At 35.8% G+C, this 25,701-nt stretch overlaps 1 protein-coding gene across 2 annotated transcripts in view; it reads right to left on the reverse strand.

Annotated features, from left to right (window-relative positions):
* The window catches only part of LOC111143190 (ecotropic viral integration site 5), a 148,605-nt gene that overhangs the window by 38,704 nt on the left and 84,200 nt on the right, over positions 1 to 25,701 (reverse strand). For both annotated transcript variants that reach the window (XM_022496721.1, XM_022496722.1), the window contains one exon: positions 14,096 to 14,191. In XM_022496721.1, the coding sequence (XP_022352429.1) occupies positions 14,096 to 14,191 (96 nt within the window). The remainder of the gene's footprint in view (positions 1 to 14,095; positions 14,192 to 25,701) is intronic.

A 25,701-nucleotide genomic window follows, 5' to 3' on the forward strand; every position in this document is an offset into this window, starting at 1 on the left:
CAGGGATGACTTCTTGTCTCTATATTTTTTTAATTGAAGTATCATTAGCATACAGTGTTATACTATTTTCAGGTGTATAATACAGTGATTCAACAAGTCTATACATTACACAGTGCTCATGAAGGTAAGTATACTCTTAATCCTCTTTATTTCATCCATTCCCCTACCCTTCTCCCCACCAGTAATCATCAGTTTGCTCTCTGTATTTAAGTCTGGGTTTGTCTCTTTTTTCTTTCTTTGGTTTATTTATTTATTTACATAATCCCTACAGCCAACATGAGGCTTGAATTTATGACCCCAAGATCAAGAGTTGCACACTCTTCTGACTGAGCCAGCCAGGTCTCCCTGTGTTGGTCTTAAATTCCACATATGTGAGAAATCATGTGGTACATATACCCAGTGGAATATTAGTCATAAAAAAAGAGAATGAGATCCTGCCAATGTACCCAAAGAGTAGATGGCTAAGTGAAATAAGTCCGTTAAGGGAAGACAAGTACCACAATCTTACTCAAATATGGAACTGTTCATATTTTTGAATATATCTTCTTTCCACTTGTTGTGGGACACCAGTTATCTTTATGTGTTAGATTATCTACCTTTCATCCATACCTGCTAGCTATACTTGTTTTACATTCTTAATCTCTGCATTCACTATGATTATCTCAAGCTTTTCAGCATTATATATTGAACAGACTATTCTTTTATTGTTTCCGTAATGATATATTGGGTTTCAATTTGTTTCCTTAGCAGTAAATCTTATCTGGGTTTTTTTTAAAAAATCATTTTTTCTTTTGATTTCTTAATTTTATTGAATTCATGGTTGTTTTATAGTGGGCAGCAACTGTAATTCCTCTCTTATCCTTGACTTACCTTTCTTCTTGGCTGGGATCTTTTAAAAATGGTATTTCTTTCACTTTCTCTGCTATAATAATATAAATCAAGTTGCCATGCCATTTCTTCTTCTCATAGCTAGGTGACTACCCAGATATTCCTAATGATTTAAGAATATGGGTTACTTATTAACTCCCCTTCTACCATATTTAAAATCTATTTTCTTTGCCCTCCAAGTTCAAGTTTGTTTTGACTTTTCTATAGTCTGAGGGATAGCACAGGGAGGGAAGAATCTGGCTAAACAAGGGCTCTGTTTATTCCTCTAAAATTTTGTTAAATATCTGTATTACCTAACTGGGGGATTATATGTCAAAACCTGGATTTAGGATTCATATAGTTCCCCAAATTCAGTGTGTTGTCCCCAAGTTCTTCATACAAGTTAAAATTCAGATGTTCACTTTTTAATATCTTTGACTGGGTTGTACCCTCCAGAAATTTTTACAATTCCTCAGTCAGAAAATTACATACTCATTTTCTTTCTCTCCACGTTTGGGATATGATGAATCGATATTTCTGGGGATTTTGCTGACCTACCTATATAGCTTGGTGAGGGAAAGGAGGAAGAGACAGTTCAGGTTAGAAGCCAAGCCCTGCTGGGCCTCTTTGCTCTAGTCTAGTCTATTTCTTTCTTAAGCTGTCATGTTTAAAGTTTATCGTACTAGGTTTTGCTCTTTTTCCTCTCAGGCTGCTTTTAGTAGAAAAATATTTGCCCTTAAAAAAAAAAAAACCTATTATTTACTATTTTGTTAGATGGTTGGATAGGAAATTATAGGATCAATTTCAATCTATTTCTGGGGCAGCATCATTTAAATAAATAAATCTTTACATATACAGTTCTTAGAACATTCTACCACCTCTTACAGCATAGAATGTCAAACTCCCTTACACATGGCTGTTTTCTGTCCTAAGATTCATCCTGCAATTATTTTTTTTAAAGGTTTTATTTATTTATTTGACAGACAGAGATCACAAGTAGGCAGAGAGGCAGGCAGAGAGATGGGGGAAGCAGGCTCCCTGCTGAGCAGAGAGCCGACTGCGGGGCTCGATCGATCGCAGGACCCTGAGACCATGACCTGAGCCAAAGGCAGAGGCTTAACCCACTGAGCCACCCAGGCACCCTCATCCTGCAATTATTTTTTGAGCTCCTGTTATATGCCAGCCAAAAGGCAAACTGCAGTAGATAAGATAAACAAGGTTCTAATATATTATATGTGGGAGTGATTTAATTCTTAAGGTGAAGATAAAGACCCTGAGAAGAGTCGTAAATAATATAAAACATGATGATGAAATAGAGAGTTAACGGTGTGAGGGGCCAATTTTACAAAGGTGGTCAGGAAAACTCTGAGTGGGTGACTTTTACATTGAGATAAAAACAGTGAGAGGGAACCACCGGGGGAAGCTCAGGGAGCGTAATGTTCCAAATGTAGGGTAGAGCAAGAACAAAAGCCTTAAATTAGGATGAATAACCTTGGTTCAGGAAATGAAAAGAAGGATGAGGTTGCTAGAACATAACATGTGAAGCAGAGTGTGATGATACTGTAGTCAGAAAAGTAGGCAGGAGCTAGAAAACTCAGGGATGTCAAGGCCACAGAATGAGTGTGGCACTTTTGCTAGGTGGATCAAGTTGTCTTTGTTGTTATTTTCCTATGATTATTTGGAAGTTCTAATTCTTACCTCCTTTCTAGCAATGATTACCTTAAAAGTTAGTTAAATGTATATTCATTTTAAATATTAACATAGTAATAAGTTCATATAGTGTAAAAAGTGAATTCCGGTCCCTTACTCTTTTGCACCAAGCCCTCTACTCTCTCCAGAGGGAACACTGTTAACAGCTTTGATAGGAATCACACCAGACACCCTGACGTATTTAAGTATGTGTAAAACAAGTAATACACACACATATACTCTTAAAAACACACATGGAATTATGATCTACATTCTATAATTTGTTGTTCTCACTTACTATGTCTTGCAGATCTTTATTCTTTTGTAATGGATTTATTATGGCTTAATAATTCTCCTATTGATGAGTAATTACCAATATTTTTAAATAATAAAAATGATGTTGGATTTAGGCATCCATCTTAAGAAGTTATATAAAGAACACAAAGTAAGTCTAAAATGGAAGGAAATAGTAAAAACAAGAACAGCAATAAAACAGAAAAAAAAGTGGCTTATCATTAAATTTGCATTTCCTTATTAGTATTCTTCTAGCCAGTGATATCAGAAGTATTGGCTACTGGAAGTAATGTTGTTTTTTCTTTTTTTGAATGCTCTACAGATGTTTAATATATCACTCAATTCTCAATTGAAATGTATAGTTACTACATTTTTATAACTTTAGGAAATCAATACTTAATATAGTTTAACATTTTAAGCCTCACAATATTAAAACTTAAAACAGTTTACAAATAGACATCACACCCTTAAAGGAAATAACAGAAACAATTAGTAATCTCTCTATGCTCTCTTCATAGAGATTTCAAAATAAATCTAAGGTTATACATAGGATGTGGGTTTTTCACTGGGAGTAGTATTACAGAAAGTTTGTGGTATTAGAAGGGTCATGACACAATGCAGGTTGCTTAGTCTCAAATGCAAGTGTAAAGCTTGCATTTTAAAAATATTTTAAATTACACTCACAGATGAAAAATGTAACACAAAGAGAGACTATGCTAAAAATATATCAAGTTCTCTCTCTCCTTTGTAAAAGTTAAACTATTTCAGAGACCATAAGAAGGCATTAACTTGACTGTTTTTAAGGTTAAATAATACTTTTTTCAAGGCTATATTATGAAACTTTGTTCAACGGTCACAGAAGCAACCATATTAACTTGTAGCAGGGGGACAATTTTTAAGTACTAATTTGATATTTTCAATGCAGATATTAAAGCAAAATGTATTAAGCAAATTATAACTGCATATGAAATTACTATAGTAGAAGAAAACCAATGATTTGAGTAAATCCCTGACAGTTGATAAGTAATCACTGTGATTAATCAACATAACCTTACTGAAACATCAATAGCAACCACTAAGCTCTAGTAAGTTATTACTGATTTGTACTTTGCCCTAAGAAAAATTAATCATAATAGTAATGTGGTAAATGGTAGCCTCCCTGTGACTTCAAGGTGACTCATTTGAAACATCTAAAGACAAATCATACTCATATCATGTACCATTCTAAGTTTCTAAAACAGATTCTGGTAATTTAAAGTCATGGACAAAAAGGTTTGAATATTTTTTATGGTTTAGTAACTAGGGGAAAAAAAGTACATATAAATAATTTTAAGAAAATAATAAGGTAATTTGTAAAAGTATGGAAGAGAGAAAATAAATTCAAAATTTTATTAATGTTAAGACTGACTTAATTCCATTTGAGAAGAGAAACATACAAATACACACATATTTTAAAGTGATCTTTCTTATAGGATCAACTACATGCCCACATGAAAAATGAGCATTTGCACAAGGTCCAAAAGCTAGAAAATATTTCTTTAAATCATAGTTTAATTAAAAGCAAAGCAATTTTGTGACAAATACTTAAATTTATATAATTCCAGGGGTCCCTAAAAACCATGAAATTACATAAAATATATATATTTTTAAAGATTTATTTATTTATTTGACAGACAGAAATCACAAGGAGGCAGAGAGGCAGGCAGAGAGAGAGAAGGAAGCAGGCTCCCCCCCGCTGAGCAGAGAGCCCGATGCGGGGCTTGATCCCAGGATCCCAGGCAGAGGCTTTTAACCCACTAAGCCACCCAGGCACCCCACATAAAATATTTTTTACAACAGACTTCTTAAAGAACAGTTTTGGGTTTACAGAAAAAATGAGAAGACAGTTTCCATATACCTCCTGCACTCAATTTCCCCTATCAATAATATCTTCCATTAGTATGGTAAATTTGTTACAATTAATGAACCAATATTGATACCTTATTACTAACCAAAGTCTATGGTTTGTTCAAATTTTCTTAGTTTTTTGTTTTTAAGCTAATGTCCTTCTTCTGTCCTAGATCCTATGGAGAATACCATATTACATTACATTTTGCTGTCATGTCTCCTTAGGTTCCTCCACTCCTTAGGTTCCTCTTGATAGTTTCTCAGATTTCACCTCTTTTTGATGAGCTTTGAGGAGTCTTGGTCAAGTATTTTGTAGGATGCCCCACCATTGAAATTTGTCAGGTATTTCTTCTCATGTTAAGACTGGGAATTAAGGGTTACTGGAAGACTACAGAAGCACTATTTTCATCACACCATAGTACATACTATCAATATGATTGATAACTACTGATATTGACCTTGATTATCTGTGTGAGGCAGTGTTTGTCAAGTTTCTCCACTGTAAAGTTACTCTTTTTTTCCTTCCCTTTCCATACTATACCCTTTGAGGGAGTCATTGTACACAGTCTACACTTAAGGAAAAGGACTTCTTCTTCCTCTCCTTAAGAATACAGTATCTACAACAATTATTTGGAATTCTTCTGCATAGAAATTTATCTCTTCTTTCCCACTTGTTAATTTATTTAATCATTATTTCTATCAATGGACTCATGGGTATTTATTTTATACTGTGAATTAAAATCTACTATGATTTTAAACATTTTTTCCTCATTTGTTCTATCTTGGCCATCAGGAACTCTTTCTGTTGGTTCTTCTGTCCTTTTAAGATACTCCTATTAATGTAGGGTTTTGTTTTGTTTTTAAGCCCTTCCTCTCTCTAGTATTACAAGGTGTCTAGACTCATCTTTGTCCTTACTGTATTTCCTCTCCCAGTATTGGAATCAGCTATTTCTCTGAGGAGCCTTGGTTTCCTTCATTAGATAATGGTATGAGAAACCAAGATGTGTATGCTAGGTGTACACAAATGAACTTTTATTAACACCAAGATGATTGCTGATATTATGGTCTTTAAGAGTCTAATTCTCCATCACTAATTCTTCAGATGCTACAATGAGCTCATCTTGGGTATCTGAATGATATTCTTCATTTCTAAATACAGCAATACCTTAAAAGCTTCTAGGTACCTAATTTCTTTATATTTAACTGTATACTAAATTTGGGTACCAAAGAATCTGAGCACTTAAGTAAAATTTTAACTGAATTTTATAATCCTTAATGACTACATAGCAAGCTGAATAAAATATCCTACATAACTAACTTCTTCTGTTGAGAATTACTGCTAAAACTAGATAAAATTAGAGAATAGCTAATTTTTTAAATTTAAAAGTGTTTAAAATTTTGAGAAAATCATTTAAGAAAAATGAAAAATACTTCAAGCAAGTTGCTCAAAACGGAAACCAGTGTACTTAAAGGGGAAAAAAAATCTTCCAAAAAGAAGTTTGTTAGCCAAGAGTTGGCATATCAACTACCACCTGTTGTGAAACTATTAACAAATTAGTTCAGGAAATTGAAAAGCACAAACTGATCACAAAACTTTATGATAAACTCCATCATTTAGTAATGTCACTGCAATTTAACATTTATTAAAACATGTATTTTAAAGTACAGTGATAAAGATTTTATCACTTCCTCTCCATCTCTGCCAAAACTGCATACTGATCTGGGCACACTGATTTAAACCTAACTCATTCATTTTAGGTCAGAACAGAATTTTGAGTGGGTGTTTCTTAAACCTAGAGTGGTTGGGGTATTGCCCATCTGAGGCATCCCTAGAGGTTATCTGCTGGGCAAACTAACGAAAGTGGGTAAATGTTACTGGGTACCAGGAAAAGAACAAAAAGTTGGATTTGAGTAGAAGTATACAGTTTTAGATTAAAAATTTTCCATTACTTATAACAAAGCAGCATTAATTTTATAGATGCGCTTGACCCACAGAAACTTTTAATATAGTTATAACAAATTAATATGCTTATCTTTATAATGACCAAAATACAAACTCAATTCTGGGTAAAATATCAGAAAGCTTGAGTTCAATTCCCACGTGTTTTCTTCAACTATGAGCAAAAATTAATTTTTCTGTGTTTTGTTCCACCACCCGCAAAGCAGATCATGTTTTATTCAGTGTGAACATAAAAATAAAGCCTTGGACTAAAAAATAATGTTTGGATCAATAGAATAAAGGTGGAAAATTCCACCAAGAGGAGGAAACACTTTTTAACCACCATTTCCTCCCTCCTAAATACTATGAATTACTCTTACAAGAATTTTTTTTTTCTGAATCAAGCTCAATTAAATTATCTTAATAGGTTAAATATCTACTAATTGATCACTCCTACGCTCAAAACCCTCTAATGACTTTCCATCTTACTCAGAGAAAGGCCAAAATCCTTAGGCCCTATATAATCTGCCCTATTTACCTCTTAGACTTCCTCTACTTCCTCTCTTATTTCACGCAGGGACTCTACTCAGACATGCTCCTGGCCTTAGGCTCTTTGCCCTTACTAGTACCTTAGCAGACAATTCTTTCCCCAAATCTGCATGACTTACAAACGCTTTCTCATTTAATACCAACAGCTCTAAAGCAGAAAACTTTCAGATTCTCTGTTCTGAATGAATAAATAAAAAGATAGGTTAAGTAACTTAGTAAGTAGTTTGACTTCAAAATCTTATATTCTTAACAAATACTAAATCTCTAGCAATTATGAGAAAACAAAAAGACAGAAAGTTGTGACCACAGAGTCATTTAGAATTTAAAATCTGCTTATTCTTATTAATAATTAAATTTCTTGAAGCTTTTTATTCTGATCAGTTTCTATCATATTTATTTTTGTAGGCTATTTAAATAGAGAAACAAGAAAATCAGCTTGTAAAGTATATGTGCAGATAGGAAGAAAAAAACAAAATTCTCCCTTAAAAGGTAACAACTCGCATCACCTCAGAGTAACTCAGATGTAACTGAAGCCACTGACACCAACAATAAACATACGTGAATTTTCAGAGGTTTAAATTCTATTCAACAACCTTTCAAAGAAGAGACCCACGTTCAGTCCCTCCTTCTATAAGATGACAAATGCATTTAGACAGAGTCTTGAGATCATTCTATCATCCTCACCCGTGACCCAATGATAAAAAATGTATGCAAATTGATGCATGTGTGAAAACAGTGATAATCTCTGAACTTTAAAAATTGGAATACTCAAAGTATATACAGTAAAAGTCACTTGTAGAAACAGCAGATGAGCGAATTATTGTATTACTTTAACATCTAACACAAATAGTTGAGCGATGGCTATGTACCAAGCATTATATACCAAGTGCTGAGATATACAGCAACTGAATGACTGGCTAGAAATTTCTCATACTGAGCTTCCACTGGTGGAGAATGTGGACAACAAGAATAACAAGAAATGTATATTTTATGGCAAGAAATAATTGATTTAATGAAACATGAAGTGGCAGAAGAGCACAGTGATCAGAATAGTAGTATTATTTTGGATAGAAATATAGCCAAAGGAGTTTTATCTAATAAAATCATAGAGATCTGAATGAAATGAAAGGATTATATAGTATTTAAAATTCATAATGGTAATTCTGAATGGCCAAAAGATATTAAAATGACATACATGGTATAATTTTTATGTTTAATGAAAACTTAGAGTTTAACCTCTTAATTTTATAGGTGTATATCTGCTTGAAACACGCATTATAATAGAATGATGACTAAAATCCATCATTTTGATGTAAAGTGGCATTTTGTTTGCGAAGGAAGAAACCTAGCTAATAACTTTCTCAAATAGTTCTAAGAAAATGACTAAAATTTGAAAATTGCTACACTTAAAGGTTAAATCCACTGTGAGACACTAATATAAAACAGCTCCTCCAAAGACAAGGAGGAAAAGATTATAAAAATCTTAAGTATATTACAGATACAGATACCTCAAATAATAACATAGGGAAAAATTATAAACTTTAAATCAGAGCGAAGGTTTCAAGATGACTAAAGAATCTTTGAAATCAAATTTAATAAACTTTAGCCTCACAAGTGTGTCTACCACTGAATGCTAGTGTTTATAAAAATGAATATTTGTTCATCTAATGTATTTCCTTATCTAAATAGGATACTTTTAAAAGTATAATTTTCATAAATACTTTAAAAAGCAGATCTTAATCATATCAACTGATTACATAATAACATAATTTATTAAATGAAGAGTTGGAGAGAAATTAGTTTACAGGGAAAAAATTTATTCACAAGAGAGTAACATTAATTGGAAGAGTTGATCTGAAGAGATATGAAGTACAAAATATTTGACAGAGTTCTCCCCCTAGTGGAACTTGAAAATGATCTAAAGTATTTCCATACTTCCATACAAAGAATAACCTAAAATGTACTATTCTTATAATTGAGAAAGGAGTTTCAGATTTTAGCAAGAGATCTATTATGGATCTGCATGTAATAAGTAAATAAATGCATGAAAGTTGAATCATCAAGACATTTACTGAAAACACATTTACTAAATGTATTAATAGTAAGGTAGCAAAGCACAACTCAGTAAAAAGAAATACCTTAAAAGCAGAGAAACACAATTTAGGAAGATACAGCAGCTTGCACAATGGTACAGAATTTTGAAAATATGTGAAATTTTTGAAAAGTGTGTGTGTGTGCGTGGGTGTGTGTGTAAGGGGTAAGGAAGGAGTATGAAGAGATAATGCTGAAAGATGAGATGGGCAATGCAGGCTTGGGAAGCAATGAAAAGGTAAGCCATTTTAGGCTGAGAAATTCTGAGATGATTTGCTAGGTAAAAGGCAGTCAGTAAAAATTCTTATTTTATAGAAAACTAACTCAGGATAGCTCTGTGGAAGAGCTGAGGCTGGAGAAGTGAAACTGACTAGGAAGTTATTACAATAGTTCAGGTAAGGCTGAGGACAAAATAATTCAGGGAATGGCCAGGGGAACAGAAAGGCTAAGAGAGATTAAAAGAAAAGTTTCTGAAATTAAAATCACCTTTGATTTAGTTTTAGATTTATTCCAGACTTTCCTCTTTTGAAGGAACTGAGGAGTTGGGCAAGACACTTCAGTCTTCATGAGTTATTAAAAATTATCTGAAAGTGGGACACCTGGGTGGTTCAGTTGGTTCAGCAGCTGCCTTTGGCTCAGGTCATGATCCCAGGGTCCTGGGTTCGAGTCCCACAGTGAGCTCCTTGCTTAGAGGGGAACCTGCTTCTCTCTGCTTCTGCCTGCCACTCTGCCTGCTTGTGTTCTCTCTCTGACAAATAAATAAATAAAATCTTTAAAAAATTATCTGAAAGCAAAACTACAAGAGTATGTGAGAAGGTAAAATGTTGGTTATATTAACTAGCACAAGCACTTTGTAAAAGAATTTGATATTATCTAGTAAAGTTGAAAGTTTACATATTCTCTATATAGCCTTCATGTAGAGGGTTAAGAAAGGACTAAGTGAAGTTCTCACTAGGTTGAACAATCCGTTAAGAGGTGCTACCACTGATCAAGACTAGAGATACAGAAAGAAAAAAAAATTTGGATGAAACAGGAACACATAATTTTAAACATGTTGAATTTGAAGTGCCTGTGCAACTTCCAGGTGGAGTGGTCTGGAGTCCATTAAAACTACTGGTCGACTCATCAAAAGACACAATAAGTTAAAGAACAACAAAAGACAAGTCAGAGCGGAAACAGGTATTTACAAAACATAACAGCAATAAGTAAATAACTATACATCCAAAGAAAAAGACAAAAACCTACCAGAAAAATACATATAAAAAGACTTTAGCAGACCTTTACAAAAGAGGAAATCCAAATGGCCAGGCTCATTAATAATCAGGTAAATGGAAATTAAAACCACAACAAAATATCACTGCATACCCACCAGAATGCACAAGTTAAGACATCTGACACCACCAAGTGTTAAGAAGGATATGGAATAAGCAAGAACTTTCATACTTTCAAGAACTTTCAAACTCTTGGGAGTTTAAGCTGGTACAAGCACTTTGGAAAATAAAGTTGAAGATTTGCATGCTCTGTGACACAAACATTCCACACTAGAGAAACATGTACATGTAGTCAGTATAGTGCACACGATTGCTTATAATCACAGCACTGTTCCAAACAGTCCCAATCCACAAACTCCCAAATGACCAATAATATTAGAGTGGATACATTGTGATATAGTCATAAAATGGGAACACATGACAATAAAAATGATTACTCTTACTAAAATAATGTTGAACAAAGAAAGAAGAGACAAAGATATTCAAGAACACTCTATTCAAACAAAGTTCAGAAACAAGGAAAATTAAACTGTACAAATCAGAGAGGCATATGCAGATGACACAATTATAAGGAAAAGCAAAGGAGAGACTACCACAAAACTCAGGACAAGGGAGTCAGGTGTGATTGGGTAGACTTCTGGATACAGGCAATATTCTGTATCTTGACCTCCACCGTGACTATATGGGTAATGTGTTTACCCATATTATAATGTAGCTTTGTATTACAAACTTCTTGGTATATTGTGCTAATAATTTTTTAAAAGGTTTAAAAATTATTGGTTGGGGGAAACATGTAAGGGCTGGAGTTACATTAGGATCTGTTTGTACAGATGGCTCCTTAAAGCCATGTAAGTGAGATCCTTCATTTGAATACAGCCTTTAAAAAGCCAAAAACTTGGGATTCTCAGAGGAATACAAACATTCAGAGATGATAAGAAGACTAAAACAAAAAACAAGAAAGAAGTAAGGCAAAAGTGAGTGGTGGTGGGAAAGCTATGGGAGGAGAGAATGTAAAGAGGACGACTGGTCAACAACGATAAATGAGATAAACTCAAGCAGGATAAATACCGAAAAAATACCAATGAATTTACCAATTAGGATTCCAGGGATTATTTAATCAAGAGCCATTTGATGCCAACATATTCCTGATAGTAAAACTTTCATGCATTTTCTATTTTCAGAAATGATGTAACATGCTGCATTCCATTTTAAATAAAACTTGCAGCATATCAGGCTCTTCACTTTCATAAGTATTTCAGAATAAATAAAAACAATGATATAAATCTTGCTGTTTGTGACTAACATGCATAGAAATGTAGAAAAATTTCATAATTTTCTAGATGTTAGAAAACTCCAGGCTTAAACTAGAACTGAATATGATAGCGTGATTTTAAATCACTGATTACAAATATGTCATGAAGTCAGTTCATGTTTGAAGTTTTTCTGAGTATGTGCTACTTTACAGGGAATATTAGCAACAGAACATAAGGCTAATTTTTTAATAAACTTATACAAATCATAATGTATCATGATTACTTTTGACCCAGATCAAAAGATGAAGCTATAATACATGTAAGTCTTAGAAATTAACCAAATTTTGAATTGAAATTTAGTTCAAAGGATATTTTAAGTGGGAAGAAAATTCTAGATGTTGCAGCAAAAACTGTATTTTGGCTTGGAATAGAATATAACACATTTTGAAAGAAATAAGATTTTAAACACAGTATTTTTCCCATATGAGAAATTTACTAACTTATAAATACAATAAGAAATAGGACATAGAGTGACAAAATATTTAGTTTTGAATCTTCTTTCAAAAATTGCTTTGGCAATGTACAAATATGGTATCAAACTATCAAACGTGGACTTAAACAGAGGCAAAAAAAGAACAAGACTAAGTTAAGTTGGACTTCAACAAAAATAAAAACTTTTGTGCATCAAAAAACAGTAACAGAACAAAAAGGCAACCCAAAGAAAGGGAGAAAACATTTGAAAACTATCTATCTGATAAGGGATTGACCCTAAGGATACACAAGGAACTTCGATAACTCAAAAACCTGATTAAAAAATGAGCAAAGGACTCATACAGACATTTCTGTAAAGAAGATATACAAATAGCAAAAAGCAAATGGTAAGATGGTCAACATCACTAATTAGGGAAATGCTAATCAAAACCACTATGAGCTACGACTTCATTCTGATTAGGATGGCTACCATAAAAAAACAAACAACAACAAAAACCCCACAAAATTAACAAGTATTGGTAAGGACGCGGAGAAATAAGAGCCCTTGTGCACTGGCTAGCAAGAATATAAAATGGTGCAGCTGCTGTGGAAAACAGTATAGCAATTACTCAAATAATTAAAAACAGGATTATCATATGATCTATCAATCCCACTCCTGGGTAAATCCCAAAGAAATGAAAGCAGGGATTCAAAGAGATCTGTACAACATCTGTACAACCATGTTCACAGAAGCATTATTCACAATAGCCAAAAGGTGGATGCAACCCAAGTGTTTACCAATGGATAAACAACAAAATGTGGTATACAGATACAATGGAATATTACTCAGTCTTATAAAGGAAGGAAATTTTTTCATATATTATTTTTCACATATTATCCATTACACATGGATAAACCTTAATGACATTATGCTAAGTGAAAAGACCCAGTCATAAAAAGACAAATACTGGGGCAACTGGTGGCTCAGTTAAAGTGGCCAAGTGTTGATTTTGGCTTAGGTCATGATCTCAGCATCCTGGGATTGAGCCCTACAGTCTGTAGGTGGGTCGGTTTGTAGGTTGATCTGTCGGGCTTCTTGCTTAGTGGGGAGTCTGCTTTCCCTCTCTCTTTCTCCCTCAGCCCCTCCCCTGACTTGTGCACTCTCTTTCTCTAGAATGAATAAATAAATCTTAAAAAAAAAAAAAAAAAAAAAAAAAAAGACAGGGACCCCTGGGGGGCTCAGTCATTTAAGTGTCTGCCTTCGGCTCCGGTCATGATCCTGGAGTCCTGGAATGGAGTCTTGCATGGGGCTCCTTGTTCAGCAGGGAGAGTAACCTGCCACTCTCCCTTTTTGTGTGTGCTCTTTTTCTCTTTCTCTGACAATAAATAAAATCTTAAAAAAAGGACAACAAATACTATATCGTCTTACTTACATGCAGTACCGAGAGTAGTCTAATTCAGAGATAAAAAATGGAATGGTGGTATCCAGGGGTTCAGGGAAGATGGGCATGAGGAGATGTTCAATAGGCAGATTTTCAGTATTGCAAGATGAAAAGAGTTCTGGAGACTGACTGGTTGTACAATGTGAATGTACTTAATGCCATAGAGCTTACACTTTAAAATGGTCAATTTTATGTTATATGTTATGTTACCACCAATAAAAGGACGTGGAAATGAATATGTGTTGAAAATAGAATCATACTCATTAAGAGGAAAATACAAGTCACTCTTTAGGTACAGAGAGAAATTATTTTTATGTGTACTTTATTATTTTCATATGGTACCTGGATTTCCAGCTCAGCAATGTGCTGCTGTAATTCAGCCACAGCAGCTATGCTATCTGCTTCCCGGAGTCTCACAGCCATCACTTCTTCCTTGTTCTAGGGCGGCAAACAAAACAAACCAAAAATAAACCATGTGATAAAAGTAAAATATGCTTCAAATTTTGAAAACAAATAAATTAATGATTAGATGAAAAAAAAAGTGCCATTATTTCCTGAACTTGATATATAATGAAGACCAAATATATAGAATAACATTCTATCTTTAAGCATTCAGAAACAACACTCATATAAACAAGTGTTGCATAAAAAGTTAAAATTAAAAATGAACTTAACCTTAAAAGAATTGAAATCACTGGTGACTCTGAAAGCTGTTCAGTTTTATGCAAGAACAAAAATTGAGAACTTTCAAACACTTAATTTGGATAACAGATTAACAGAGAATATGGATACTGAGAGAGTATATTAACTAGATAATACTTAACGATTATATTCTTTCTGAAGCAATAAATGTTAAAGAACATTTACATTATACTACAAAAGAGAATAGAAGTTCAATTATATCATAATTCTAATCTTCCCAGGAAAAGCATAGTACTTAACTTTACCACCTCAAAATTGCACAAAGAAAAACCCCAAAACTGTATTCTACAATACCATAGCCAATTAATACTGATCCAGAAACAACAAAATATGAAGAAAATATGTTACAGAAAAGTAGGGTATGCAAAATATTTTTCTCCTCCATTAACTCCAGTTGAAATGTAGCAATCATTTGTATCAAAAATTTACAGTATGGTGATCATCGGAGAAATTTAGCATCTGACAGTACTATAATACCAAAATTTCTAAATATAACAAATTTAGAATATAATAATTAAACTACTTATTCTTGTATCTTAGATACTTCTGCTTCACGTTAAGCAGATACTGCTTTAAATATTTTGCCAGTCTGCATATGGTCACATGTGTACCCTGTGCTGTGCTAATCAATGTCTAAAAATCAGGGGCACCTGGGTGGCTCAGAGGTTAAGAATCTGCCTTCGGCTCAGGTCATGATCCCAGGTTCCTGGGACTGAGCCCCATGTCAGACCCCCTGCTTGGTGGAGAACCTGCTTCTCCCTCTGCCTCCTTCCCACTCCCCCTCCTTATGCCCCCACCCCCAACCAAATAAATAAATTCCTTTAAAAAAATGTCTAGGGGGAGAAGCAAGATGGCAGAGGAGTAGCAGACTAAAATGACATCAGGTCCCAGGAGTTCAGCTAGGTAGTTATCAAACCATTCTAAACACCTACAATCTCAACAGGAGATAGAAGAGAAGAAGAACAGCAATTCTAGGAACAGAAAATCAAACACTTTCTGGAAGGTACGATGTGTGGAGAAATGAATCTGAAATGACAGGAAGAAAGACCACAGGAGGGGGAAGGGGTTGGCTCCCGGCAAGCAGTGGAGCAGTGGAGCACAAAATCAGAACTTTTAGAAGTCTGCTCCTCTGAGGGACATCGCTCCAGAGGCTAAGCAGGGGTGGAGTCCTCGCGGGGACAGTGTGGTCTCAGGTCCCGCGGGGTCACGGAAAGATTGGGGGTGTCTGTGTGTGGTAGAGCTCCCAGGTATCGGAGCAGGGAAGCCAATACAGAGACAGAGCTGAGGAGTGAGCTCTCAAATCAGGGTTACCTTAAACCATGATCCAAGGCACAGTTGGGCCACTGCTCTTCCAGCAGGGACCCCACAAGTGGCAGATCCAGAGAGACCCCCTCCTTCCTTCTCCAGGAGGAGTGGCACAGAAATGTGCAGCAGGAATCTGCTGGGTTTGGAGACTTCAAATGGGGCCATGCGCCAGAGATAGAAATGCTCAGTCACAGGCCAGGTGAGTACAGAGTGTAGCTGGAGACATGGGAGATGGGAGGGATTTCTGCTTTTCTCTGAAGGCACACTGAGGAGTGGGGTCCTGAGCTCTCAGTTCCTCTAGGCCCGGAAATTGGGAGGCCACCATTTCCATTCCCGTCCTCCAAAGCTCTATGGAAAGCATTCAGGGAACAAAAGCTCCCCAGAGCAAACCTGAGCAGATTACTTAGCCTGGCCCCTGGCAAAGTTAGTGCAATTCTGCCTCGGGGAGACATTTGAGAATCACGGCAACAGCCCCCTTCCCCAAAAGATCAGCAAGAACATCCAGCCAAGACCAAGTTCACTAATGAGAACTGTGGAACTCCAGAGCTAGAGGAATGCAACACATGGAATTCATGGCTTTCCCCCCACGATCCTTCAGTCTTGCAAAGTTAAATTTTTTTAAATTTTATTTTTTTTCTTATTCTCTCTGTTTTTAACTTTTCCTCTTTCCTCTTTTTTTTTTTTTCTTTTGGAAGATTTTTTTATTTCCTTATGTTAACAGAGAGAGAGAGATCACAAGTGGGCAGAGAGGCAGGCAGAGAGAGGGGGAAGCAGGCTCTCTGCTGAGCAGAGAACCAGATGCAGGGCTTGATCCCAGGAGCCGGAGATCATGACCTGAGCCAAAAGCAGAGGCTTAACCCACTGAGCCACCCAGGCGCCCTTCCTCTTTCCTCTTTTAAAGTTTTTTAAATAGTTTATCTTAATAATACCTTTCTAAAATATATATATATATATTTTTAAACCTTCATTTTTATAGTCATATTTTATCTCTTCATTGTATTTAACCTTATTTTTTGTATATGTACAGTTTTTTTTTCTTTAAAATTCTGGGATACAATTTCTTCTAATAGATCAAAATATACCCTAAATCTAGCACATGGCTTTGCTCTAGTCTCCAGTCTGAACACATTCCCTCCTCTTTTTTTTTCCTCTTTTTCCAACCAACTTATCTTATCAATTCCTTTTTTTATAATTTTTTAAAAATTTCAACATTACAGTTATATTCTATCCCTTCATTGTGTTTACTCTTATTTTTATAGATATATAAGTTTTTCTTTCTTTAAAACATTGGGAGGTAGTGGGGTGCCTGGGTGGCTCAGTGGGTTAAGCCTCTGCCTTCGGCTCAGGTCACAATCTCAGGGTTCTGGGATCGAGCCCTGCATTGGGCTCTCTGCTCAGCAGGGAGCCTGCTTCCTCCTCTCTCTCTGCCTGCCTGTCTGCCTACTTATGATCTCTATCTGTCAAATAAATAAATAAAATCTTTAAAATAAAACAAAACAAAAAAACGTTGGGAGGTAGTTTGTTCTAAGAGACCAAAATACACCCAAAATCAAGTGGGTGGCTCTGTTCTATTCACCATACACACACACACACACACACACACACACACACACACACAAATAAATAAATAAATAAATAAATATTAACATCCCCCTTTCTTCTCCCCCCGGATTTGGGTCTCTTCTGATTTCATTAGCATACATTTTTCTAGGGTCTTTGCCAACCTTTTAGTATTTTATTCTGTCGTTCATATATTCTTATCTGGATAAAATGACAAGGCAGAAAAACTCACCACAAAAAAAAAAAAGAAAAAGAGGCAGTACCAAAGGCTAGGGACCTAACCAATGCAAATATTGCTAATATGTCAGAACTACAGTTCAGAATGATGATTCTCAAGGTGGTAGCAGGGCTCGAAAAAGGCATGGAAGATATTACAGAAACCCTTTTTGGAGAAATAAAATCCCTTTCTGGAGAAATAAAAGAACTAAAATCTAACCAACTTGAAGTTTAAAAAAGCTATTAATAGGGTGCAATAAAAAATGGAGGCTCTTACTGCTAGGACAAATGAGGCAGAAGAGAGAATTAGTGATACAGAAGACCAAATAATGGGGAATAAAGAAGCTGAGCAAAAAAGAGACAAACAACTACTGGACCATGAGGGGAGAATTCGAGAAATAAGTGATACCATAAAATGAAACAATATTAGGATAATTGGGATTCCAGAAGGAGAGGGGAAGAAGGTTTATTGGAGCAAATTATAGTAGAGAATTTTCCTAATATGGCAAAGGGAACAAGCATCAAAATCCAGGAGGCACAGAGAATCCCCCTCAAAATCAATAAAAAAAGGTCTACATCCCGTCTTCTAATAGTAAAACTTACTAGTCTTAGTGACAAAGAAAAAATCCTGAAAGCAGCTTGGAACAGGAAGTCTGTAACATACAATGGCAGAAATATTAGATTGGCAGCAGACTTATCCACAGAGACCTGCAGGCCAGAAAGAATTGGCATGATATATTCAGAGCACTAAATGAGGAAAAATATGCAGCCAAGAATACTATATCCAGCTAGGCTATCATTGAAAATAGAAGGAGAGATAAAAAGCTTCCAGGACAAACAAAAACTAAAAGAATTGTAAACACCAACCAGCCCTCAGGAAATACTGAAAGGGGTCCTTTAAGCAAAGAGAGAGCCTAAAAGTAGTAGATCAGAAAGGAACAGAGACAATATACAGTAACTGTCACCTTACAGGCAACACAATGGCACTAAATTCAGATCTTTCAATAGTTACTCTGAATGTAAATGGGCTAAATGCCCCAATCAAAAGACACAGGATATCAGAATGGATAAAAAACAGAACCCATCAATATGCTATCTACAAGAAACTCATTTTACACCCAAAGACATCTCCAGATTTAAAGTGAGGTGGTGGAAAACAATTTACCATGCTAATGGACATCAAAAGAAAGCTGGGGTAGCAATCCTTATATCAGATCAATTAGATTTTAAGCCAAAGACTATAATAAGAGATGAGGAAGGACACTATATCATACTCAAAGGGTCTGTCCAATAAGAAGATCTAACAATCTTAAATATCTATGCCCCTAACATGGGAGCAGCCAATTATATAAACCAACTAATAACAAAATCAAAGAAACACATCGACAATAATACAATAATAATAGAGGATTTTAACAGCCCTCTCACTATATTGGACAGGTCATCCAAACAAAAGATCAACAAGGAAATAAAGGCCTTAAATGACACACTGGACCAGATGGACATCACAGATATATTCAGAATATTCCATCCCAAAGAAACAGAATACACATTCTTCTCTAGAGCACATGGAACAGTCTCCAGAATAGATCACATCCTGGGTCACAAATCAGGTCTCAACTGGTACCAAAAAACTGGGATCATTCCCTGCATATTTTCAGACCACAACGCTCTGAAGCTAGAACTCAATCACAAGAGGAAAGATGGAAAGAACTCAAATACATGGAGGTTAAAGAGCATCCTACTAAAGAATGAATGGGTCAACCAAGAAATTAAAGAAGAATTGAAAAAATTCATGGAAACAAATGAAAATGAAAACAAAACTGTTCAAAATCTGTGGGACACAGAAAAGATGGTCCTGAGAGGAAAGTATATAGCAATAAAAGCCTTTCTCAAAAAAGAAGAAAGGTCTTAAGTACACAACCTAATCCTATACATAGAGAAGCTGGAGAAAGAATAGCAAAGAAAGCCTAAACCCAGCAGGAGAAGAGAAATCATAAAGATCAGAGCAGAAGTCAATGAAACAGAAATGAAAAAGAACAGTAGAACAGATCAACGAAACTAGGAGCCGGGGTTTTGAAAGAAATAATAAGACTGATAAAGCCCTGGCCAAACTTACCAAAAAGAAAAGAGAAAGGACTCAAATAAATAAAATCATGAATGAAAGAGGAGAGATCACAACCAACACCAAAGAAATACAAACAATTATAAGAACATATTATGAGCAACTATACGCCAGCAAATTTGACAATCTGGAAGAAATGAATGCATTCCTAGAGACATATAAATTACCAAAACTGAACTGGGAAGTACTAGAAAATGTGAACAGACCCATTACCAGTAAGGAGACCGATGCAGTCATCAAAAATCTCCCAAAAACAAAAGTCCATGGCCAGAGGGCTTCCCAGGGGAATTCTACCAAACATTTAAAGAAGAATTAATTTCTATTCTCCTGAAACTGTTCCAAAAAACAGAAATGGAAGGAAAAGTGTCAAACTCATTTTAGGAGGCTAGCATTATCTTGATCTCAAAACCAAAGATCCCATCAAAAAGGAGACTTACGGGGCGCCTGGGTGGCTCAGTGGGTTAAAGCCTCTGCCTTCAGCTCAGGTCATGATCCCGGAGTCCTGGGATCGAGCCCCACATCGGGCTATCTGCTCAGCAGGGAGCCTGCTTCCCTTCCTCTCTCTCTGCCTGCCTCTCTGCCTACTTGTGATCTCTCTCTCTGTCAAATAAAAAAAATAAAAAAAAAAAAAAAGGAGACTTACAGACCAATATCCTTGATGAACACAGATGCAAAAATTCTCACCAAAATACTAGCCAATAGGATCCAACAGTGCATTAAAAGGATTATTTACCATGACCAAGCAGGATTTATTCCAGGGCTGCAAGGTTGGTTCAACATCCACAAATCAATCAATGTGATACAATACATTAATAAAAAAAAAAAGAACAAGAATCATATGATACTCTCAATAGACGCTGAAAAAGCATTTGACAAAGCACAGCATCCTTTCTTCATCAAACTTTTCAAAGTGTAGGGATAGAAAGTACATATCTTAGTATCATCAAAGCCATCTATGGAAAACCCACAGCCAATATCATTCTCAATGGGGAAAAACTGAGAGCTTTTCTCCTAGGGTCAGGAACATGGGAGGGATGTCCACTATCACTACTGCTATTCAACATAGTACTAGAAGTTCTAGCCTCAGCAATCAGACAACAAAAAGAAATAAAAGACATCCAAATCAGCAAAGAAGAGGTCAAACTCTCACTCTTTGCAGCTGATATACTTTATGTGGAAAACCCAAGACTCCACTCCAAAACTGCTAGAACTCATACAGGAATTCAGTAAAGTGTGAGGATATAAAATCAATGTACAGAAATCGGTTGCATTTCTATACACCAACAGCAAGACAGAAGAAAGAAAAATGAAGGAATCAATCCCATTTACAATTGCACCCAAAACCATATGATACCTAGGAATAAGCCTAATCAAAGAGGCAAAGAATCTGTACTCAGAAAACTATAAAGTACTCATGAAAGAAACTGAGGAAGACACAAAGAAATGGAAAAACGTTCCATGCTCATGGATTAGAAGAACAAATATTGTGAAAATGTCAATGCTACCTAAATCAATCTACACATTTAATGCAATCCCTATCAAAATACCATTAATTTTTTTTAAAGAAATGGAACAAATAATCTTAAAATTTATATGGAACCAGAAAAGACCCCAAATAGCCAGATGTTGAAAAAGAAAGCCAAAGTTGGTGGCATCACAATTCCAGACTTCAAGCTCTATTATAAAGCTATAATCCTCAAGACTGGTACTGGCACCAAAACAGACACATAGATCAATGGAACAGAACAGAGAGCTCAGAAATATACCCTCAACTCTACGGTCAACTAATCTTCGACAAAGAGGAAAGAATGTCCAATGGAAAAAAGACAGTCTCTTCAACAAATCGTGTTGGGAAAGTTGGAGAGCCACATGCAGAAGAATGAAACTGGACCATTTCCTTATACCACACACAAAAATAGACTCAAAATGGATGAAAGACCTCAATGTGAGACAGGGATCCATCAAAACCCTTGAGGAGAACACAGGCAGCAATCTCTTCAACCTCAGCCGCAGCAACTTCTTCCTATAAACAATGCCAAAGGCAGGGGAAGCAAGGGCAAAAATGAACTACTGGGACTTAATCACAATCAAAAGCTTTTGCACAGCAAAGGAAACAGTCAACAAAACTAAAAGGCAACCAATAGAATGGGAGAAGATATTCACAAATGACATATCAGATGAAGGGCTAATATCCAAAATTTATAAAGAACTTATCAAATTCAACACCCAAAGAACAAACAATCCAATCAAGAAATGGGCAGAGGACATGAACAGACATTTCTGCAAAGAAGACATCCAGATGGCCAACAGACATGAAAAAGTGCTCCACATCACTCGGCATCAGGGAAATACAAATCAAAACCACATTGAGATACCACCTTACACCAGTCAGAATGGCTAAAATTAACAAGTCAGGAAACAACAGATGTTGGCAAGGATGCGGAAAAAAGGGGAACCCTCCTACACTGTTGGTGGGCATGCAACCTGGTGATGCCACTCTGAAAAACAGCATGGAGGTTCCTCAAAAAGTTAAAAATAGAGCTACCCTATGACCCAGCAATCATACTACTGGGTATTTACGATAAACATACAAATGTAGTGATCCGAAGGGGCATGTTCACCCAAATGTTTATAGCAGCAATGTCCACAATAGCCAAACTATGGAAAGAACCTAGATGTCCATCAACAGATGAATGGATAAAGATGTAGTATATATACACGATGGAATACTATGCAGCCATCAAAAGAAATGAAATTTTGCCATTTGCAACGATGTGGTTGGAACAAGAGGGTATTATGCTTAGCGAAATAAGTCAATCAGAGAAAGACAATTATCATATGCTCTCCCTGACATGAGGAATTCGAGAGGCAAGGTGGGGAGTTTGGGGGGTAGGGAAGGAAAAAACGAAACAAGATGGGATCCAGAGGGAGAGAAACCATAGGAGGCTCTTAATCTCACAAAACAAACTGTGGGTGCTGGGAGGAGGGGTGTATGGAGAGGGTGGTTGGGTGATGGACATTGGGGAGGGTATGGGATATGGTGAATGCTGTGAAATGTGTAAGCTGGACAATTCACAGACCTGTAACCTGGGGCAAATAATACATTATATGTTAATAAAAAAAACTGTCTAGCAATCAGCTTTCTCCTAGGGCTGTGTGTATGTGTGTGTGTGTGTGTGTACACACATGTGTTCATGAATAAGTTTATTATATTTTGTAATATAAACTGATATAGAGGATATATAGAATACAACATATAGATAATAAGATATACAATACTCATTGCCCATTCTGTGCAGTCACTGTATTCTCACAGAATGCTTTCACTGATTTTTTTCTAAACTACTGCATCCATGAGCCATCAATGGTTGAAATTGGGGAAAAAGTAAAGTTTTGATATAAATGTTTACTGAATATTTTTGTTAGAGAAAAGATGAAAGTGAAACAAAGAAGACTTATGCTACAATTTCACTCATTTGTTAATAATGTGAGCAAGTTTTTTGTTGATTCTGGTAACAGTAATCAAATACTGAAGGAAAATTTCCTTAAAAATTTTGTGCTAGTCATAATGCATAGGCTGAAGATACAACATATTTTTAAACTTTTATCTGCATTAAAAAACAAGCACAGGCATCAAATGCCTTTCCTTAAAAGGCCAGATAGTAAATATGTTAGGTTTATGGGCCATATAATGTATCACAAATATTGTACCTGCCACTGCTGCGGTGTGAAAGTGGCCACAGACAATACATAAAGAAACAGGCAAGGCTGTATTCCAATAAAACTTTAATTCTAGGGCACCTGGGTGGCTGGCTCAGTGGGTTAAAGCCTCTGCCTTCAGCTCAGGTCATGATCTCAGGTCCCGGGATCGAGTCCCACATCGGGTTCTCTGCTTAGCGGGGAGCCTGCTTCCCCCTCTCTCTCTGCCTGCCTCTCTGCCTACTTTTGATCTCTCTCTCTCTCTCTCTCTCTGCCAAATAAATAAATAAAATCTTTAAAAAAAAAAAAAACTTTAATTCTAAAAACAGGCAACCAGACAGATTTGGGCTATGGGCTACAGTCTGCCAACATCTGGTCTAGATAGTCAACAAAAAAATCCAGTCCTGATTTGTACTTTGACAACTAATGTGATGTAAATCTCCCACCATGGCTCCTTTCAAGCTATCAACATTAACATTACTGAACACTGAGTTGGGAAGAAATGTACAGTGGAACACTATTATATGGTATTTCCACCGTACAGATACAAGGGGTCTAAATAACCTCAAAAGCACATATAGTAGTAAAATGTAAAAATAAGTAGAAAATGTTAAAGTTTGATTACTTATTACCTTTGTACTGTCACAATTTAATTATGCTATAGGACTTAATTGTTCATATGGCTGTTTTAACAAGCAAGTCACAAAATTCCTAAAAATTTAACAACTGGTTCTTGGAAGCCTTTACTGGCTGGCTCCAGCACAGCACTGTGTCTCTATTTCATAAAATTCAAATCTCATTTTGTCACTCCCTTAGTTTAAATACTTTATGGCATTCCACAGATCTTGAGATAATGACTCAGGTCCTTATACTGGTGTCCTAGATTGGACATGATTTCACTCCCTATTCACTGCTCCAGCCTCATATCTTACCAGTATTCCTTATGATAATTACCTCCAGCTACAATGAACTTTTTTTAGTTCAAGCAATCTCTTCTTTCTTAGTATTATTCTTCACATATGCCATTCCCTCTGTCCAGTGAACTCTATTTATTGTCTTTCCTTAACTCCTACATAGCTTTAATGTCTTAGCTCAATCATTCCTCAGTTAGCCTTTCCTGAAGCATTATCCTAACACTAAACTCCCATTATAGTGTCCTATATACCTCCTCAATCACAGCACTACTCATCTGCATTGTGCTTGTTTCTGTACTTGTCTAAATCCTTTACTAAGAGAAATCCCCTCAAGGGCAGTGATGTCTCCAACAGTCAGCACCAACTTCCAACCTTGTGAGAGGGCCACCTAAAACACCTCATCCTTTAGCTCCAGTTAAGCCTTCAGATGACTGCAGCCTCACAAAAGACTCTAAACCAGAACTACTTGGTTAAACTGCTCCTGAATTTCTGACCCACAAAAACTCTAGGATACTGGTGCTTATTGCTATTTTAAGCCACTAAGTTTTAGAGGTAATTTTAAAAATAGTAATAGATAACTAATACATTTATAGTCTCCTAATTTTAGTTAACAGTGTGTAAAAAATTATATTAATCAAATAAATTATATTATTTATAATATGACATATTATATATAATATAAAATACTTATAAATGTATATATTATATGCAACATATATATGTAATACTTGCAAATGTAAATATTATAAATTATACAAAATTACGTTAATCACGTAAAAAAAAAATTCCCCTTAATCTTCTCCCTCTCTAATCTAATCACCAAGTCTTGTTGGTTCTGTACAAAAAACAGACTGTGAATTTATCTACTTCTCTTTATTTAAATGTCAATACCTGAGCCCAAGCTAGTACCTGTACTGTACTATTTCCTGAAGATCTCATAACAAATCTGTCTCCAACCCCAGCCAAACCTATCTCTACACACAGTGGTATGTGTGTTCTTTTGAAAAATAATTACATTAATTGCTATAAGCAATATCCCCTAACAAATGCTAAAATTAGTTGCTGAAACTTTTTTTTTTTTAAAGATTTTATTTATTTGACAGAGAGAGATCACAAGTGGGCAGAGAGGCAAGCAGAGAGAGAGGAGGAAGCAGGCTCCCTGCAGAGCAGAGAGCCCGATGCGGGACTCGATCCCAGGACCCCGAGACCACGACCTGAGCCGAAGGCAGAGGCTCAACTCACTGAGCCACCCAGGCGCCCCAGTTGCGGAAACTTTAAGGATATTTTCATGACCTCAAAATAGTTCCCCCCAAATATTTATTAATTACTGTGGTGGTTTTAATATATGTCCACAAGTTTTTTTGACACTCTTTCCTTAAGGGGGTGTAGCTTAACATCCCTGCCGGCTGTCAGACTGGGCTAGACTT

Source organism: Enhydra lutris, unplaced genomic scaffold (assembly GCF_002288905.1).
Source record: "Enhydra lutris kenyoni isolate GAN:26980312 unplaced genomic scaffold, ASM228890v2 scaffoldscaffold9, whole genome shotgun sequence".
NCBI lineage: Eukaryota > Metazoa > Chordata > Mammalia > Carnivora > Mustelidae > Enhydra > Enhydra lutris.